The sequence below is a fragment of the Desmodus rotundus genome, chromosome 9, assembly GCF_022682495.2.
Source record: "Desmodus rotundus isolate HL8 chromosome 9, HLdesRot8A.1, whole genome shotgun sequence".
NCBI classification, from domain to species: Eukaryota; Metazoa; Chordata; class Mammalia; order Chiroptera; family Phyllostomidae; genus Desmodus; species Desmodus rotundus.
Genome location: NC_071395.1, coordinates 520,228 through 538,377, shown reverse-complemented (window position 1 = coordinate 538,377; position 18,150 = coordinate 520,228). Strand labels below are relative to the sequence as shown.

The following is an 18,150-nucleotide window of genomic DNA, read 5'->3' as shown; positions in this document are numbered from 1 at the left end:
CAAGGGGTGTGAGGAAGGAGGAACTCGCGTGCGTGAAGCGACTGTTGACCAGGACATCGGCTGGGTGTGGGGTGAAAGGGCGCAAAGGTGACATCCGCTCACAGCACGGTGCAGCGCTGAACCACCCCCACACCTGGAATAAGTGGAAGGAGGAGAGCTTCCCAGAGCCAAGCAGAAGGAGGGAGCATTGGGGCAGCAGCCCCACAGGTGGACGGTCATGCGGTCCTTGGGGGAGGCCGGAGCAGGGGAGGGGATGGCTCTGTGGTGAAGGTAAAGTGATGACTTCGAGATACTGGATATTCAGAGTAAGAGAGAAGGAGTCCCAGGAGGTCCTGAGGTTAGAGCGAAACATTACCCTTTAATGGAAAAGTTTGGCACAAATGATGATGTAATAGGTAGATGAGCGATTCTTTTCTTGTCTATTCAGTTTCATTTGGTAGCAACATACTCTATTTAAGATGTCGTTGAGTTGTGCCAAATGCCAGGTGCATCACTGCACTTTTAAAGGACAGATTGCCATAGGCAGGCCCCATGCAGGTCCGCCGATCTTTGATCTGGAGTCTGGCCCCCACCGCATGGAAGGGCTTCCTCCTGCCGGCTCTGTGAGGTCTGCATCAGCTGGAGCCTGGGCTGCGGGCCTGGAAGACACCCGCTCTGACTTGGCTCCCAGGATGGTTTGTGCCAATGAACTTCAGCTCCACTCTGCAGGTGGCAGGGCTGGTTAAGAACAGGGTGCTGGCTCATTAGGGCCCAACAGTCTGTCCCTCACGGTCCGTCCTGCTCTCAGGTGCAGTGTGTCCTCCCTGCCCCATCTCAGCCTCTCCTGTGTCTGCTCACCACACCTCCTGGACGCTGATCCTCGTTTCCAGGTCCCTTAATCTGCTGAGTCTCCCTTCCCTTGCTTGACTTCACACCTGTCCAGTATCCCCCTAAGTCCAAATGGTCACCTGTCATTTATTAATTATAAAATTGCCCATATGTTTGACTCTTGGCCACACCATCATTGTCTCCGTAATACAAACACACAGTCGCGCGAGTCCCTTCTGATTGTTCTCTCAATCCTCACGTGACGTCAGACCCTACCTGAGATCTGCAAACACGCTCGCTGCTCCACTGGGCACCTGTCTCATCTATTGCTGAGGCCATGCTATGTATTTTTACTTGCTTTTCAGTATGTGTTATAAAGTAGCTTTCCCAAGTCTTTATGAGATACCTATCGATGAGATGTTCACAACATGTCAAACGGTGGAAGCAAACCAGGGTAACACAAGTTTAGAGGGCTTTCAGGGGCACCCAGTATGCAATTATTTACAATATTCTCATGACAATTTCCGGCATCACCTACCCCACACACCCAGTGCAGACATAACTAATCGCTTCAGTTTCCGTGTGTCTTACAACTCTCTCCCTGTGCCAGTGAAATCAGAAGCTGAAATACTTTCATCTGCTGTTCACAGGCAATTATTAGCAGATTGGGGTTTTGTTGCAAATTTGTGTCTATGAAATCCACTTCTTTCCTACAGTAAGGGGAAACCGCTTGAAGAAAAAGTAATAAAAATGAGATAGCGAGAGATGATTTGTTTGGTTTTCTTTGGGGGATAATTGCCCAAATGATCTCTTTAATTCGCATTTGCTGCAGCAACTAGGTAGATTTATAACATACTTAGAAAGTCAGCGGGCATCCTCAAGTGTCCTGGGACACGCTGACCCTGTGTGGCCAGTTAGGCAGTTCCACGGTGGCCACGAAGCCTGGGTGTGCATGTCTGTGTGTGTGTCTGTGTGTGTGCGTGCTGGCAGACAACAGGGATCCAGGCAGGAAGGGACTAAACAGTGAGGCACTGCACGGACTAAGTAAAACCAAGCAGCTTTGTAAGGCTAGCCAGTGCTAATGTTTCAACAAATCCATATATAGTTTCCTTATGATGTTTTGATTTCAACTACCATTTCGGTTTGCCTTAGACTTCTAACTAAGAAAGGCCTGGAGGTGTCGTCAGGTGTAGCCCGAACCCAGGCAGGCGGCAGACCACAGCTGCAGCGCGGCAGACTCCGGGAGCCGGTGGGCGAGCGAGCGCAGCGGTTCTCGGGAAGCCTTCACTGAGTCAACATCAGAAACTCGCTCTTGCGTGACAGCCCTGCCGGGGAAAGCCCAGCCCATCACTGGGTGGGGAGCACAGCCCCGCCCTGACAGGCTGACCGTGTGCCTGTCACCAGCAGTAATGGGCATCTGCCAAGGTACACCTGTCAAACCCAGCCCTCGCCTGCTGCCTCTCGGTGCCAGGCCCTGGTCGCTCCGTAGGACGGCCTCTGGTGTCAGGCCATCTGGGTGGTGAGAATGTTCTGTGACAGAGCAACGTGTGTCCTATAGAGACGTGGAGGAGCGTGGAGAGGGGGAGTGAAGCGAGTGTAAGACCCAAATTCACTGGTTACCGATCAGCTCGGGGAACCACTCCGACAGCACAAATTCCAAAGTGCAGTGATTTTACTTCTATTTTAAAGGACGACATGGAAATGCATGTTAAGTCTGAATGGTAGGTTAAGCCACCCCACGACCACCGCCACACGATCCTTCACTCCCAGGCTGGACCGTGAGACCGGTGGACGGCCAGACGGACCCGCCTTGGGGGAGGGAAGCCTGCTGGGATGTGTGGAAATCCAGCGGCTGCTTCCAGATCGATGGCCCGGGTTTCGATGAGCATTTAAACCTGCGCAGGGCACAGCACCAGGTCCCGGAATGAGGACAGTTTGCTCTCAGGACCGTCTGCAACACCAGCAGTAGTGCAGACCCACTCAACATCCCGGAGACTGAATTAGAGCAGGTTACGATGACTCTTAGAATCCTGACGTTTCTAGGTCATTTCCAGTAGTATCACGTCTGACACCGAGTGACCCGAGTGTGTATGTAGGTATGGAAAAAAGTCCTCCCGAACTCCTGACATCGGAGGCCCCGGCCAACAGAACCCCTGACCACCCTTTTTGAAGAACAGTTCATTGTTCTGCCCAGGAGAGTCACTTCCATTCAGCCAATGGAGCTTTGTGTACACTTCCATCACTGCGGTTCTCAGCTAACGTGACACTCATCTGTTTAATGGTCACATGTGGACAGATTACAAATAAGATTTTTTTTAATCATCCCTTAAAATCAGTATCAGAAAGAAGCAATAAGAGAGGAACTTCACTTCTCCCCTGGGCTCCGGCCAGCGATTCAGAACCTTGCTCGACAGCGGTTCTGCATCTGACCAGTGATGAGAAGAAGGTGCCAGACCACTCACTACCTGTCGCTGCCGCCCAAGCACCACCTTCACAGACCAGGCCTGGAGGCCAGGCCAGGCCGGGCCATCAGGAGGCGCTTCCAGGTGACACAGACCCCTCCTCGCTCCGAAACAGCTTTGAATCAGGCTCCTCCCTGGCCAGCGGAGCAGGGCCTGATGCCCGCGCACTGCAGCTGGTTCTTCAACGGCTGGGAAGAGGTCCCTGCTGTGCACTGAGCCTGGGGAGCGCAGGATGGATGAGTGACCTTTTGAATGAGGACGAGCCATGTGAACTCACTGACAAACCCCCTGATGCTGGAGCGGCCGTGGCAGAACCGGCAGAAGCTCGGGTGGGAATGCCGGCCCGCGCCCCCGCGTCCCGGTGCTCAGTCAGAGCCCACATCTGCTGACAGAGCTGGAGCACGTCTGGCAACGTTAGTCAACACCACAAAAACCGTCTTCCTGTTTGGATTCACACTTGTGTTTTGAACTGTACTTTTATCTGGATAGAGATGTCTGCTCAGATTATAAGGCCCAGGAAGGCGCCGGTCACTGATCTTGAACGGCAGCGAACGCACAGCCACACACCCCGCACACCCCACACACCCGCTGACTTGACGGCGTTTTCCTGTGTGTTAGCTCAGTAAATTAACTCGTTAAACAAGCTGATTCTTAGAAATTGAAGCTCGTTAAGAAAATGTTAAAAATGAAGCCTTTGCCTCAATGAGGACAAACACAAATCAGAGGGCAGAAGATGGTTGTCTGCGGGTTAACAGAAAAGCATGATCAAAACCCAGGTCTGACGACTCAGCAGAAGCCCCCCCCCTCCCCCCAGATGGGCCGTGTCATTAACTAGAGCACAGTTGACGGTCTCCCTCCACCTTTTAAAACCAGGCCCTCCCTAGAGGGTGGCAGGTATTAATGAACTTCAAAGGACAGAAATACCTACCATGTTTACTCGGTCCCGAGTTCATAAGATAAATTTTTCTATCAAGAGTGTCGCCTTTGATAGCATTCCCAGCTCTGCCCGTGCGAGTAGAGGAAGTTGAGACGGTAAATAAACTTGTGAGGGATCCTGCCGCCATCGGCTGACACACGGGCCCTGTCTCTGCCACCAGCAGGGACCAGGACCGAGTACAGGCAGCAAGGAAAGAGAGCTCAGTCTGCTCTGAATCAGGACACGGCCATAACCAATACAGATCAAAAATCTTAAATCTATTTCGGTGTGCAATCACTTGTCTCTCTGGAAACCTTATCAAGAAGGAGAAAGAAACCTGAAACACTTCAGAAGAGAGCACGAAAAGGACCTTCCATGGAACAAGGGCAGAGCTTGACCCACAACCAAGTTCCTCAGGAGAATAATGAGAACTGCGGCTGTGAGCGTGGAATCCGCTTCTCACGTTAGCGTCGTCTCACATGCCCAAGCCAGGTGAAGAAACCTGTCTAGTTTGCTTATGGATTTTCAAATCCAGTTCAGTATCTGGATGCAGTGGAAGAACCGCCCACACCCACACGTGCTGGATGCACTGGGGGCGCTTGGAGGGGAGGCTGCCGTAGACACCACGAGCAGATCCCCTCCACGTGGGACCCCGTAGGTCAGAGACCACGAGCAGATCCCCTCCACGTGGGACCCCCGTAGGTCAGAGACCACGAGCAGATCCCCTCCACGTGGGACCCCCGTAGGTCAGAGACCACGAGCAGATCCCCTCCACGTGTGACCCCTGTAGGTCAGAGAGAGCGTCGGAGAGCACGACCTGCCGCTGACGGATGGAGCGGCACTGCGGGGTCCGGAGGGGGTCCCAGCTGCAGGGACCTGAGAAACTTTGCGAGGGACACGGGAATGGCTCAGCACCTGGTTTCCGTGGGAGAAATGGTTCCAAATGTGGCATTGGTGACCAGCAGGCAACACGTCTCTTGTCTCCCTAGCACCGTCCCTCCACAAAGTGCCTGAGTGCCCAGCTCCTCCTCTACAAGGATGGGCGATAAGACTCCGTGAGAGCTGTTCTGCTGATAGGACCAGACAGCAGGTGGGAAGCAAGGATGCCCTCCAGACGCAGTGTGAAAGGAGGAGGGAAGATATATCCTACTCTGCCATCGCTGTCTCTCCAGGTGTGACGTGACTGCAGGAGCCGGGGCGTGCCCAGCACGTCTCAGCGAAGCTGGAGCTGCTTCTTGGTGAAGGAACTGGGCTTCTTGCCCGCTGACCCCATTTTCAGGCAATGGTCCCACTGAACTCTAGCGTCCCCCCAAAAGAGCTGGGAGCCTGTTAAAAACCCCCAAAAGTGACTGAGCAGGTCTGAAGGGAGTGCTAAGAATTTTAGTCTTTTAGCAACCCAGGTAATCGTGGTAGTTGTGGTCAGCAGACAACACTTCACTCTAAAACCGGAATTTCAGGAGTAACATCCAGCTGCTACTTATATACGAAATTCACAGCAAAAAAAACAGTATCAAAAGGTGAGCAGAAAGAGACAGAAACAGAGAAAAGAGAATGACCGGACCCCAGGGTGTAAGGGATTCTTCCATCTAGTAAAAATCCTCCCTCCGCTCGGATAGACGGTCCTGTCAGGTACCTTCAGTGACGGGGCTGCGGTTTTCTGGCAACACAGATTATTCTGGGTTATAAATTGATGTAGAAAATGGTAATTCATAGGTTCTTTGAAAAATTGAAGAAATGAGGATATTACTCAGGACAAGTTATATATGAAAGCCTTTGTAGACTTGATTGAACAAGGTACGTTCAAAAGTATTGACCACAAGATGATGTGACGTCAAAATGTTGGGCCCGCTCCCGGAGCCCACTAAAAAAGCCCACTTTCCACGGCCGCTGTGGAAGCACACCTTTCACGACGCCTCTCCCATAGCCGCGTTTGAGCCACACGCTCTGCGGCCCTATCCCGGCAACACAGGAACCAGCAATAAAACCTAGGTATCCAAAATATTTGCAACGCCATGAAGATTTTAAAATACTGGTCTGGATCAAAACGCCTTAACTGAACACAAGGTACCCCAAAGCTGGCTTGCCTTCCCGCTCTGTCAAAAACAACAGTGCTCACAGTTTAGCCCGAGCACAGCTGTCCACCAGGCGTGGGAAACGGTTTGAAGGCATTTCCTCGTTGCCTGCCCCAGAGGAGCTCACGACACCTGGCCGTCCCGGGTGGCTCTGTCATGCTGACCGGTGCTGGGCATTTCACTGTCACTTATGTACAAGCCGCTGCCCTGCTGCGGACACACGATCGGGAAGTGTGGGTGCTACGCACTCACCTGGTCTTGGATTACTTTAATCCTAATCTGCCTAAGTATTGTCCAGAACACAAACTGTCTGGAGTTGTCTGGGACTAGGAACGGGGTAAGAGTGCTCTGCAGACACAAGCCCACAGTCCCGGGCACTGCGCTCTGTCCGGGTTCCGGCTGAGAGCCCAGCTGTCCATCACCTCATCGGCACCAAGCCCCACAGACCACCGCCCGCCAAGTCTGCACCCAAATCGCTGTCCATGTGAAATACTCAGGTCCCAAGGAAACCATCCTGTGGATGTGTCCAATGAAAACGGTTTCTACGGCTACTTTCCCAACAACAGGGTCTGGCTGATTGTCCTTGGACACTACACAGCACCCAGTGACACGAAAGTCTCTCTCTCTCCCTGAGAAGTGCCTTTGTGCTTCACTGGCACCCAGGAGCCGCCGACCTGGCACTGCCAGCCTGGCCTTGGGTTCTCCCTCTGAACATAAACAACGGGAAAATCGTCCCCAGAGGAGGCCACCCTGTGACCGTGAGGGAGCAGGACACAATGGCACCACCCTGTCAGGTCTGGGCTCAAATGCTATGAACACCATCTGAGCCACAGAGGCCAGGCGTCCTGTCTCCAGCTGCGGGAGGGGTGGCTGCTCCCCTGGTCCACCTGCCCAGGGCAGGGACTCACTGGGACCCCCTTATAGAACCGCCCTGCCTTCTGAGGGCAACTGGCCCACACACACGCCTCAATCTTGGACCCTCCCCAAATCGCCTGCAATGCCCAGATCCTGGGAGTCTCTCCTCACTTGGCCCCACCCCAGGATGTGGGGGAACCCTGCACAGCCCACCACAGGGGCTCCTGGGGGTCTTCAGGGGAGTGCAGAGCCAAAACAGACTCTTAGAAAAGCTGAGAAACTTTCTATCTGCAAGGCACTCACTAGAACTCTCCTATGAAGTAAAACAGCCCTGCTCGGTGTGGCTCAGTGGATTGAGTGCCAGCCTGGAAACCACAGGGTTGCCAGTTCGATTCCCAGTCGGGGCACATGCCTGGGTTGTGGGCCAGGTCTCCACCAGGGAGGTGTGCAAGAGGCAACCACACACTGATGTTTCTCGCCCTCTCTTTCTCCCGCCTTCCCCTCCCTCAAAAAATAAATAAATAAATTTAAAAATAAATAAATAAATAAATAAATAAAATAAAATGAACTCCTTCAGCTTATTTTCTTACATTGTGGGTTTTGTGGCAAAGGAGCCTCTAGGAGAACTCCTGTTGTGAGGTATGGCATGAGCAAGTGGAGGACGTCCCATCTGTTCAGTATTTACTAGGAGAAGAGGCATGTTTTCAAGGAATGAGATTCAGCACATGATATCAACACGCTGACCTGTGAGCCGGGTCCACAGTCCTGGGTGCCGTGGGATGACACCCCACAGCCCCATATCGCTGGATTTAACCCCTATCAATGGACTGAGGTGACAGAGCACCAACTGGCCCAGTTCTTGCGTTGCTCAGATTTTATCCATATTAGGAAAGCTTATCTTTTGCTTGCTCTGTCCTCCTCCAAGCACCTTACTGGCCTAGTTTCTAATATAACAATAGAAGCCGCCCACCCTGCAGCCACAATTTGAGACCTGGAGTAGTCTGTGTGATGCCCCCAGCTCACAGAAGAGCAAAGCTCCCGTTGCATCAGGAACTCGGACACGGCGGAAATGACAGTAGCTCTCAAAGCCCCGGTATTTTGCTCTGTCCCTCCCGGTAACATAAAGACTTCCCTCCTCCAGGGTTTATGCCAACAGATAATTTCCTTTTAAGGGATCAGTAACTACACCTAAAGTTACTGCCATCAACTCCGTATTAAATACAGCCCAAAGAATATCATACACATTCTCTCTAATCCTCACAAGATACCAAACGGCAGGTCCAAGAGTCCACACTTCACAGGGGAGCACCCGGAGTCCAGGAATCAGTGGTTCACTCCAGACACAATATGAAAGGATGAGCTGAGATTGGAACCCACTGTGTCAGACTTGACATGCTAGAGAAGGGAGACGTGTGTGTGTGTGTGTGTGTGTGTGTGTGTGTTCCTTTTAGGTGAAATTACTTTCCACACTCAGCATTCACGGTGTTTCAATATATGCCTCTGTGCACACACACACATTCAAAACTTGCTATTGTTATCATTTTGACTGCAAGCTCAGAAATGAATTTATTCCTAAAATAAATATTTTTGAGAACACAGGGCTTTAAAAACACCCTGTTCTGATATCCAGGACTGTCTCCTGTGCACCCTCAGTTCCTTTCCGAGGGCCCCGGTGGCCTGATTCTTGTCCTCACTGAGAGCTCACCCTTGGAGACGCTGGCCCCACCCTGCGGTTCCACCGCAGCTCAGGGCGTACGGAGAGAAATGAAGAGCTTTTTGAAATAATAGTGTGAATGCAGGCAAACATTCCTTTCTTATTTCTTTCTCCCTGTTGCACCCTTTCTCTTTTCTAATTGTTTTTTCTTGTCTGAAAACGTAGCTCAGTTAGCTGACACTACACAAATGTCCTCGAGGGTGGGGCCCAAAGGACACCCTGGCCCTGCCTGCCTGCCGCGTCATCAGCGCCTTATCGGGTCCTGTCACTGTCTTCAGGCTGTTGTTAGCATTTTCATGGGTGGACATGCTTATTTTCATCAGATTACACAACTCCGTGCAAACACACAAATCCCTTGTTTGCTAACACGATGATCTTTTTTCACTAGCAGAGGTCTCGAATAATTTTGAATTTTCAGACTGTGAGACATTCAGAGATCAGCAATTGTGAAGCACAATGCCATTTCAGCATTATCAAAATAAACAATATTCATTTGTTCCCATTAATTATTTTTTAATCTGCTCAATCAGAATCCAAGTCATCCACTCCTGGAACCATTTGCATTAGAATTATCTCTCACACCTGCCCCTGTGCCAGCCTCTGGAAGGAACTGGATTTAAGGAGAATTTACTGAAAAGGCATCTCTCTCTCACAGGCTTGAGGATGGTCAGCGGGAGCCAGGCCATAAAGAGAGTGTGGCACGGGGCGGGGCCCAAGTTTTCATCCTCTGGGTTGCTGCTGGCATCACTTCCATGAAGATCAGGGCGTGGGAGCCCAGGGGACCCAAGCCCACAGAGCCTGCTGTGCCCCCCGCCCCGTCCTATCTTTAGCTGTTTATCTCAATCCCAGAGAGCTCCTGCTCCTGTCTGAGAAAGCTGCAGAAACCCGAGAGACACCGCCCCGGGGTCCCATTTCTCCCGTCACAACAGCCTCTGCTCCGTGGGAAGAATCCACTCTGCGTGGAACCAAAGGCAGCTGCTGTCTGGCATCTCAAGATCACACCTAGCAAGCACACCTGCCCCCAAGTCTTCCCTCTGCCTCCCTTCCACCTTGTTCATCACGTCCCTTTCAAGTCCCTCGTTCTAAAGATAAAAGGACTCTCTCTGAGCAAGTGGAGGCCAGATGCAGCCAGCCACGGCCTCGGCCTCTGAGACGCCCGACACACTCGTGGACACACTCATCGTCCACCCTGCTGGGTCAGCGCACACAGAGAACCCGAGGAACCGCGGGCACGCCCGCCCCTGTCGCCGCCTGCCCTCCACACTCACACATGTTTCTGCAGGCAGCCTCCCGCATTCCAGCCAGTTACCTTTCTGGGTCTTTTCCTTCTCTGACTGCTGCCATTGAACTTCTCGCCGCTGTCGCTTTTCTGACCCGCATCTTCGTTTATCATGGTGAGCGGCTGGTAAAACGAACAGCCCCAGCCCAAACGCTGCCGCCTGCACCGCCCAGCGAGTGTGCGAGTGTGCACTCACAGGAGCTGAGCAGGGGGTGGGGAAGGGGCGCGGGAGGCGAGCATGCTGCGTTGCCATGGCAGCAGCTGCCACAACTGTTTATCTGACTGCATTGTTAAATCCGACTCCACCAATGCACTGCCGACCAGCTACAAGGAAGGAAGCCTTGAGAAGGGAACGCCAGGGCCGCAAATGATTCGGGGACTCGGTCGGTGACACACCCTCCCTTCTGTCAGCTCTAACCCGCACACAGACCTGCACGCCAATGCGCAAGACCCTCCCACAACTGCACACACACCCCACACACCCACACACAGACCTGCACATTTCCACACACCAACATGCATACAGCACACAAGTGCACTCCCACAGACAGACCAGCACAGAGGCACACAGACATGCACACAACCACAGAACCACATCAGACCCACACACCTGCACAAATATGTACACACCCACAAAGGGACCTGGGCAGGCCCACACTCACACACACCTGCACACCCGCACACACAGACCCACACAAGCAGGAGCCATTTCACAATCCCGCCGGCAGCCCCACGATACTGAAGCCAGACTTGGATCTGAGGCTGCTCTAACACTATGGGAGTCTGACTCGGTAAGACTGCTGCCCACCACTTCACATTTCACATGCCTCGTCAGTCCTCAGGTATTTTCTCAGACCATAAGCTTATCCGCCTGGAAGGCATCAGGAACTGTGACGGGTCTGAGCTCCAACTTGCACGCTAACCAGTCAGTCCTGGGTCTGCGACAAAAACGGTTGTTTCTCAGCGCAGAGTGAGCGGCTTGGGCGCTGGCATACACGAGTCGATCTCCCTTACTCCCAGCTCTCTCAGCCCTAACGTGGATGGGTCGGACGGGTGTTGCACACTGCATGGGGCGGTCTGTGTAGAGGGACCCTGAGCGCAGGGAGCCCGCCTCTCCTATAGCAGGCTGTAGGCGTGCCAGAGCTCTGCTAGACAGAGCCACCGTCTTTACAACACTGGATGCCACGCCCGCTTGGTCTCTGCTTCTCTCTCCCAAGGCTGCTCGCTGCACCGACATCCATGAGAAACAGTCTGGAACAAAGACAGTCAGTGCTCTGCTTGCATAATGTACAGAAATGTAAGACACCCACAGAAGATCATCTCTTCAACAGAAAGTTTCAAAAGGCACGAGTTATCCTTCAGTGAAGACAAATACCAAATGGCCCGTAGCAGCCATGTAAACTAAGGAGAAGCTCAACAGGACTTCCTGCAAGTTCTCTGCAGTCACACACATGTCTACACACTAAGTTTTAACAGTTAGCTTAGCTATACACACTTGGAAGGTCTCACACATTCCCCGGGTTTTGCCAGAAAGACTGCGGCACACAGCAAGGAGCAATGGATGGACATCGGTACCCATGGGTCTCGGGCCCCAGGCTGCCTGAATCGACAACATGGCTCACAGCAAATCAAATGGCACCTGCCTCACTTTCTGTCCTCCTCCGAGTATGTGATCACTCTCTTATTTTCCTTTCACATAAGTGTCTACTTTTTTTTACTGCTATAAGTCCTTGCATTGATGAATCTCCATGTATTTAGAGAGAGGGGAAGGGAGGGAGAAAGTGAGGGAGGGAAACATCAATGTGTGGTTGCCTCTCACGTGGCCCCCCACTGGGGACGTGCCCTACAACCCAGGCCTGTGCCCTGACTGGGAATCAAACCGGTGACCCTTTGGTTCGCAGCCTGAGCTCAATCCACGGAGCTACACCAGCCAGGGCGATGAACCTCCACTTTAAAGGGGAAAATGAGTCAAAGGGAAGCGAAGGAGCAGACTGAATGGCCACTGGTCCGATAACAAACAGAGTGTAATGGAGCTGACGTCATTCCCAATTGTCTTTTCCTTTTTCCACCAGAAAACAAAGACATTGGAAAACACATGAGCCTACAGAACCTAACGTTTCTCGAGGTCAACGAATGAGGTCGGAAACCAGTGAGGGAAACAGAAATGCTGACACTTCTGATACAGATCACCCGGGCCCCCAACCCTGCTGGCACTTGTACGGAGGCTACAGAATCTTACCCACCGGTTTGCACAGAAATGAAGATCTACGGGGCTGGAACACTGAGTCACTTGTCCCTCCTCTCTTTCCAGTCCCTCATCTACACCTTCCTGCCTTCAAGGGTTTCCATGCAAGGTCGCCTGTAAAAGGAGACAGAAAACCCGAAGTGCAAGGGGATCACAGTTTTGTCTGGGAAAAGTTACCAGAGCTCCTAGGAGGAGCATCCACTCCTGTCTCTGCCAGTCAGTGAAAAATTCCCAGATAAAAACACATATTCTTATTTTCTTACTTTTCCCTAAAATCTACTGACCTCAAGTCCCAGATGGACCAGGGAGCTTGCCCAACAGTAGCAAACCGCCTTCGACTCGCCTGCGCCCTCGGTCACGATTCCGCTTCCTCCCTGCAGGAACCGCACAGGCGAGCTACCTGCTTCATCTGCGTTGGCCTTTTTGTGCCCAGTAAACACCCTGAGATGTAGACCAGGGTAACCTGGGTGCGCCCAGGACCCCCAGCACACCCCTGTGATGCGGCCTTTCATCCAGAGTGACGGGCCCCATGGGGCAGCTTCCTCCACAGACTCAAAGAAGAAGCAAGAGTAGAGAAGCCCGTTAAAAACAACAGGTGGGTGTGGCCCTCACTTAGCACAAGGGTTTGGTTCCCAAGTGCCAGCATGTCTGGTTCTGGGAACTGTGTTGCACCAGACTCGATCCGTTCCTGGAGAACCCACAAAATCTTTGGACCTCCGAAGAGTTTCCAGGTAAATCTAAGCTGCCATTTTAAGCATGTATTCTATTTTTTAAAAAATGAATTCCATGCTCCGCTGAAGATGCTAAAACACACCTCGTCATCGCGGCGGCCTGAGCAGGCGGGGAGCAGGCCTGTCAACAGGTGGGAAACGGCCGGGCAGCTCGCGCTTGCTCCATGGGGACCCAGCACGGTGGCTGGTCACCCTCTGCACCCTTCACTGGGCGCCTGCCAGGGCCAGTTCCGCGCTCCACCCCAGACATGAGACAGACAGCTATGAAGACAGACGGGATCTTGTCCTCGGGGCAGGAGGAGGTGGCTCCCCTCACTGAGAGCTCTCCACACCGCCTTCGCCGTAGCCTGGGAAGGTGCCTTCACATCGGCCGCAGCCTTTCTCATCGATGTTTTCTTCCTGGCAATGCTCAGCACACAGCAGGGAGTGCATGGTCCGTGGTCAATCAGATAGATTACAGATAAATCAAGCTGCTCAGGTATTATTAGTTTAATTAGAGAATGCCACCTGGTTATAAGCTAAACAAAAACACAAACAAATAGCAGATTCCTCTTCTGGGCCAACCTAAAGAACATTAGTGACACAGGCAAAATTAATCTTGATTTTCCTTTCTGGTACAACATTCACCCTCAAATGTGCCCCCATTTTTAAGGATGTCCTGTTCCACCATTTAACCTGGGGCTTCCCTTGGAGGCAGAGACTCTGCCTCCCAAACTTCTCAGGGGATTCCCAGACTCTCCTGCCATGCTGGCCCAGGTGACATGGTGGCATTCACAGAAAAAGCAGCAAGCAGGACCCATCGAACCCCTGGGTCTGACGCCCTGGCTGGCTGTGCGGGATCAGCCAGGACACATCTTGAGGATCCTGAAGAAGGCTCTTCCCGTGACTCAGAGGACCGGCCTCCCAGGGGCAGGGCTGTGACAACAGGAGGGAGAGTCAGGACAGGGGACTGCTGGAGGTCATGATACAGGGGTCAAGAGGACAGTTTGGTTGTCCTTACACTGCTGTGACCCCAGCACACAGGGAAAAGGCCCATTTCACCTGCTTTTTATCATGAAGAGCCACATGCCTGGCTGGGCTCCTTGACAAGGTTGGATGTGGTGATGATGACAACTCCCATGTGACCAAACTTGGAACCAATTCCACAAACTTCTTCAAATTGTGAGGAGCTATTCTTAGGGAAAGAAATCTCTCTTCTCCAAACATATAATTAAGGCATTTTGTGATAACAGAGTTGGCACTCAATGTAAGAAACTTTGTCCCATTTGGGTGTCATTCCCTGCAGGGCACCTCACCCTGAGTCTCTGGTCTGCTCTGCAGGGCGAGGAGTCGGGACCAGGACCCGTCTGCCTGACTCCCAGAGCCTTTATTGCTGAAATGAAAGAGCCACCCCCTGGGGGCAGTTTCCAAGGTTGGGCTACGAGCCTGTCACCTGGTAGACACTCCATCATTTAAACTTCAAGATTGAGGTGCTAACCACACGGTGCTCCTTGGACCCCTACTTATGTCTCTTGTGACTCAGCACAGGAAAGAGGCCACTTTGTTCTCCTCAAGGGCCACCTCATCGAACGAGAGCCGTGTGTGTGGCCCCACAGAGGGCACAGGCCTCTCCAAGTGGACGTCGAGCCATCCGACACTCACTCCACAGCCTCACCTCTGGGGAACTCGCTGCTTTCCGGGGTGGGAGAAGACGGTTTCCCTGCCGGTGAGTAATGTGTTCAGAAAGGCTGTGTGGACACGCACGTGAGTGGGGAGTCTGGGCAGCCTGGGAACATGCCCTACAGGGCCGCTGCCCATGGAGAACAAACGACAAATGAGGCTCATTTACTGGCCAAGGAGCACCGTCCTCCTCTCTGAACCGACTCCCAAGTCTCTCACTGGCGTCTCTGACTGTGGGCAAAGCCGACGGCCATGTCCAGCCCTACTCACTGTAAGTGGCAGGTTTGGGGACCACACCAACGTCCCGGGGACTGTTTGCAGAGTCCCAGCACCAACAGCTGGGACGTGGAGGAAGCTATGCTCTCAGCGTGGAGCCCTCTGGGGGAGCGGTTGAAAGGAGAAGGTGAGAAGGAAAGCTGGCAAGAGAAAGAGGTCTCCCACACAGTGAGGCCACCTTGTCCGGGTCTGGAATGCTCTGTAGCCCCCAGGAAATGGCGTTCGGTCCCCCCAGTGAGAAACCAAGCAGGTGCTGCAGCCTGTGACGCTCACAGGGGACTGGCCTCGGCCACCAGCCTCCATCCTCACGCAGCCCTCGAGCAAGACAGCTCTTCATCCTCCTGCTTCCCACAGGAGGGACCTGAGGCTCAGAGAGGGGGAGGCCTGACCAAGGCCCCAGGTCGGCAGCAGAGCGGGTGTGGACACAAGTCCTCGAGCTCCGGTTCTGCCAGTTCACACCCTCATGTCCAACCCCACCTCTGACCCTCCACACAGTCTGTGTCCCCAAGTCTGGGATGAACCCGGGGAACAATAGTCTTCTACGCTCAGAAACCAACTGGAAACATAGAAACAAGAAGAGATAACTTCAAAACATTCTGTACATTTTCCTCCCTCCAAAAACCTCAGACGTGATTCACATCGCATGTATTTTCCCAATAGCAGAGCCAAAGAGCATTGTAGTAAGTTGAACTGCTAATTCAAGTCCAATAATGCCGTGATTGATGCGGGAGGCCCTGGCGCTCAGGGACAAGCTCTTCTTCACATCTGGAGCCCCCACCCCGCCCGTGCTCGAGAGTCAGAGCACAGCGGGTCACACGGTCCCCGCCTCTCTCTGACGGTGAGGGCCTGCCCTGAGCTGCTCATGTGTGCTCTCTATTTACTACATAGTGGGGGGAGGGGGTCAGATGGGATTTCCCGGCTCTTAATGAGCGGCTTCTCCCAGCTGCTGCCTGCCGAGCCCGAATTCACAGCTGCCCACCGCTGCCCCGTGCAGAGAACAAAGAGCAAACCCTTGGGTGCAGGAGGTTTCACCAGATCAGCAGTCACACTGTCCCCACGTCACTCCAGATGCCAAAGCACAGAAGCAGGGTGGGTGGGGACGAAGCAATGCCTGTATTTTTGATTCTCTTTCTGTGATTGCATGAGCCTCGCTCTTCCTGGCTCCCACCCCTCCGGGAGCAGCTGGAAGTCAGAGCACCCAGGGGCCCCACCCGCAGACACTGCCCGTCTGACCTCCTTCCCTTCCCCAGGGCTTCTCTCTCCCCCTCAATGACCCTGCGCAGGAGGAACGACGGCTCAGAGGAAGATGAGGGTCCCCCAAACACATGAAATACAGACAAACTTGTAGCCAATTAGTAAATCGTAGAATTAATTTTTTTCTAAGTGCATCTCTACAGGAGTCTGAAAAGTAACAATGTTACATAGCTCTTCCTCTTATTTAAAATACAATTTATAATTTATTTCAATTAAAGTCACAGAGCTGGCAGATGAAACAGTTCAATCATCTGATAAATATTTCTCAAGCAAGTAAGTATCTCCAAGGGTGAGGAAAGCAGTGCGTCAGCTTAGCCCAGCTCTGCCGGGTGGTGGCTGCACAAGGCCGGAGCGCTCGCTCCTGTAGTCACAACCCTGGTCGTCACAAACACTCTCCTGCCTCCACTCGCCTGCTCCCCCTCCATCTCCATTGCAAGAGGAATAACCAGGCTCCGTCGTTTAAAAAAAAAAAAAAAAATCCCTTTCTGCACCTAAAAGGTCCTGTACAAGCAATTTTTCAGCTTGTCTTTTTTTTTTAACGTTTTGGTCGTACTTTCTTAAACCTGTAGTCATGCACAGCCCCCTTTTTCTTTCTTCTCTATCATTTGGATCAGTTTTACTCTGAGCTCTAAAGCGCGTGGGCCACGCACTGAGGGGGCGATCCGCCGGCGTTTGGGACGACGGTGGAGTGTTGCCGACTCACTCTCAGCTCCGACCAGAATTTTCTCCTCGCCTTTCCCTCTTTTCTCATACTGAGTCCAATCCTGTGTTTACTTTGCGAAGAGGCACCCACCTCCCTGTGTAGTTTTTGTTCCATTTGTAAAACTACCTCGACCTTATTTCTATCCTTTGGGTTCTCACCTAATTTAAGCACCAAGTACACACCCGACAAGCGTATTCTAGGTTCACTTTTCTGGGTCATCTGTAGACATAACTAACGTGGCCCCGCACCCGGCCTGCTGCCTGACACCCACAGCAGGGCTGAGCGGTGGGGACCGTGGGGGTCCCTCTGCACAGCCGCTGCAGGCTGAGATGACACTCGGTTTAGGGAACAGCAGGTCAGACACCCCTCCCTGACGGTTATCTGACTGCTCGTTACTGTGCTCTCCTCCGATTTTACTTTAGTTCTACGGATGGAATGCATGCTTCATGTTCAAGGTCACCATCTGCACACTCTCAGGCTGTTGCTTGTAACACTTACGGTCACACAGAATTCCAGATATCAGTTTTTATACGTTTTCTATCCTACATAATAAATAGGGTTATTGACCTTTCATCGAAAGAGCGGATCTTAACAGCAGGTAAGTCAAGTGCTCCAGACCCCCTGGCAGGACGGCTGAGAGCTGGCCAGAGTCCTCTCCACCCTCTGACCTGCTGTGTCCCCACTGAGCTCCGCTCAGCGCACCCTCCTGTGGCCGGCCAGGTCCTGTCCCCAAGGTGACTCCCTCTGGAAACCTGCACTGTTAGGTCAACTGCCCGCCCTGTGAGCGCACTGTGCTGTCCCCACCCCACCCCGGCACAGGCAGGCGACTGCAGAAGCTGAAGGGGCCACGTCCCTGCTGGAAACCAGGAGACCTGCCCCCTGGGTGCCGCCCCGACCGAGGCATCAGCCCAGAGGTGCTCAGGGAGGTTTGCTGCGTAGCCGGTAACAGCTTTACCCAAGCAGAAGAAACGAGCTCCCCATGGATAAACTGGAAGTTTGAAATGCAGGAAAGGACAAGCTGTAGGAATGCCCCTTTTCATCACCATATTTTTGTTATTTTCGACAGCAATGGAACGATGCCATCACACAAAGAAATCAAGCATCTCATCCAAAGTCTCCCCTCCTCCAAAGAGCTCTATTTCTGCAGTTTTTTAGGGAATTTCTACCAAAACACAGA

General features: G+C 52.7%; 1 protein-coding gene across 8 annotated transcripts in view; it reads right to left on the bottom strand.

Annotated features, from left to right (window-relative positions):
• Positions 1-18,150, bottom strand: part of ANK2 (ankyrin 2) — a 248,677-nt gene that overhangs the window by 154,979 nt on the left and 75,548 nt on the right. For 3 of the 8 annotated variants that reach the window (XM_053911446.2, XM_053911439.2, XM_053911451.2), the window contains exons 1-2: positions 10,600-11,006; positions 10,136-10,535 (exon numbers count right to left, since the gene is read on the bottom strand). The exons of 1 other annotated variant lie outside the window; for it this stretch is intronic. In XM_053911446.2, coding sequence (XP_053767421.1) covers positions 10,136-10,219 — 84 coding nt within the window. In that variant the 5' untranslated portion in view covers positions 10,220-10,535; positions 10,600-11,006. Of the gene's footprint in view, positions 1-10,135; positions 10,536-10,599; positions 11,015-18,150 lie in introns of those variants that run through there. 4 more of the 8 variants (XM_053911436.2, XM_053911438.2, XM_053911441.2 and 1 more) reach the window with 2 other exon arrangements.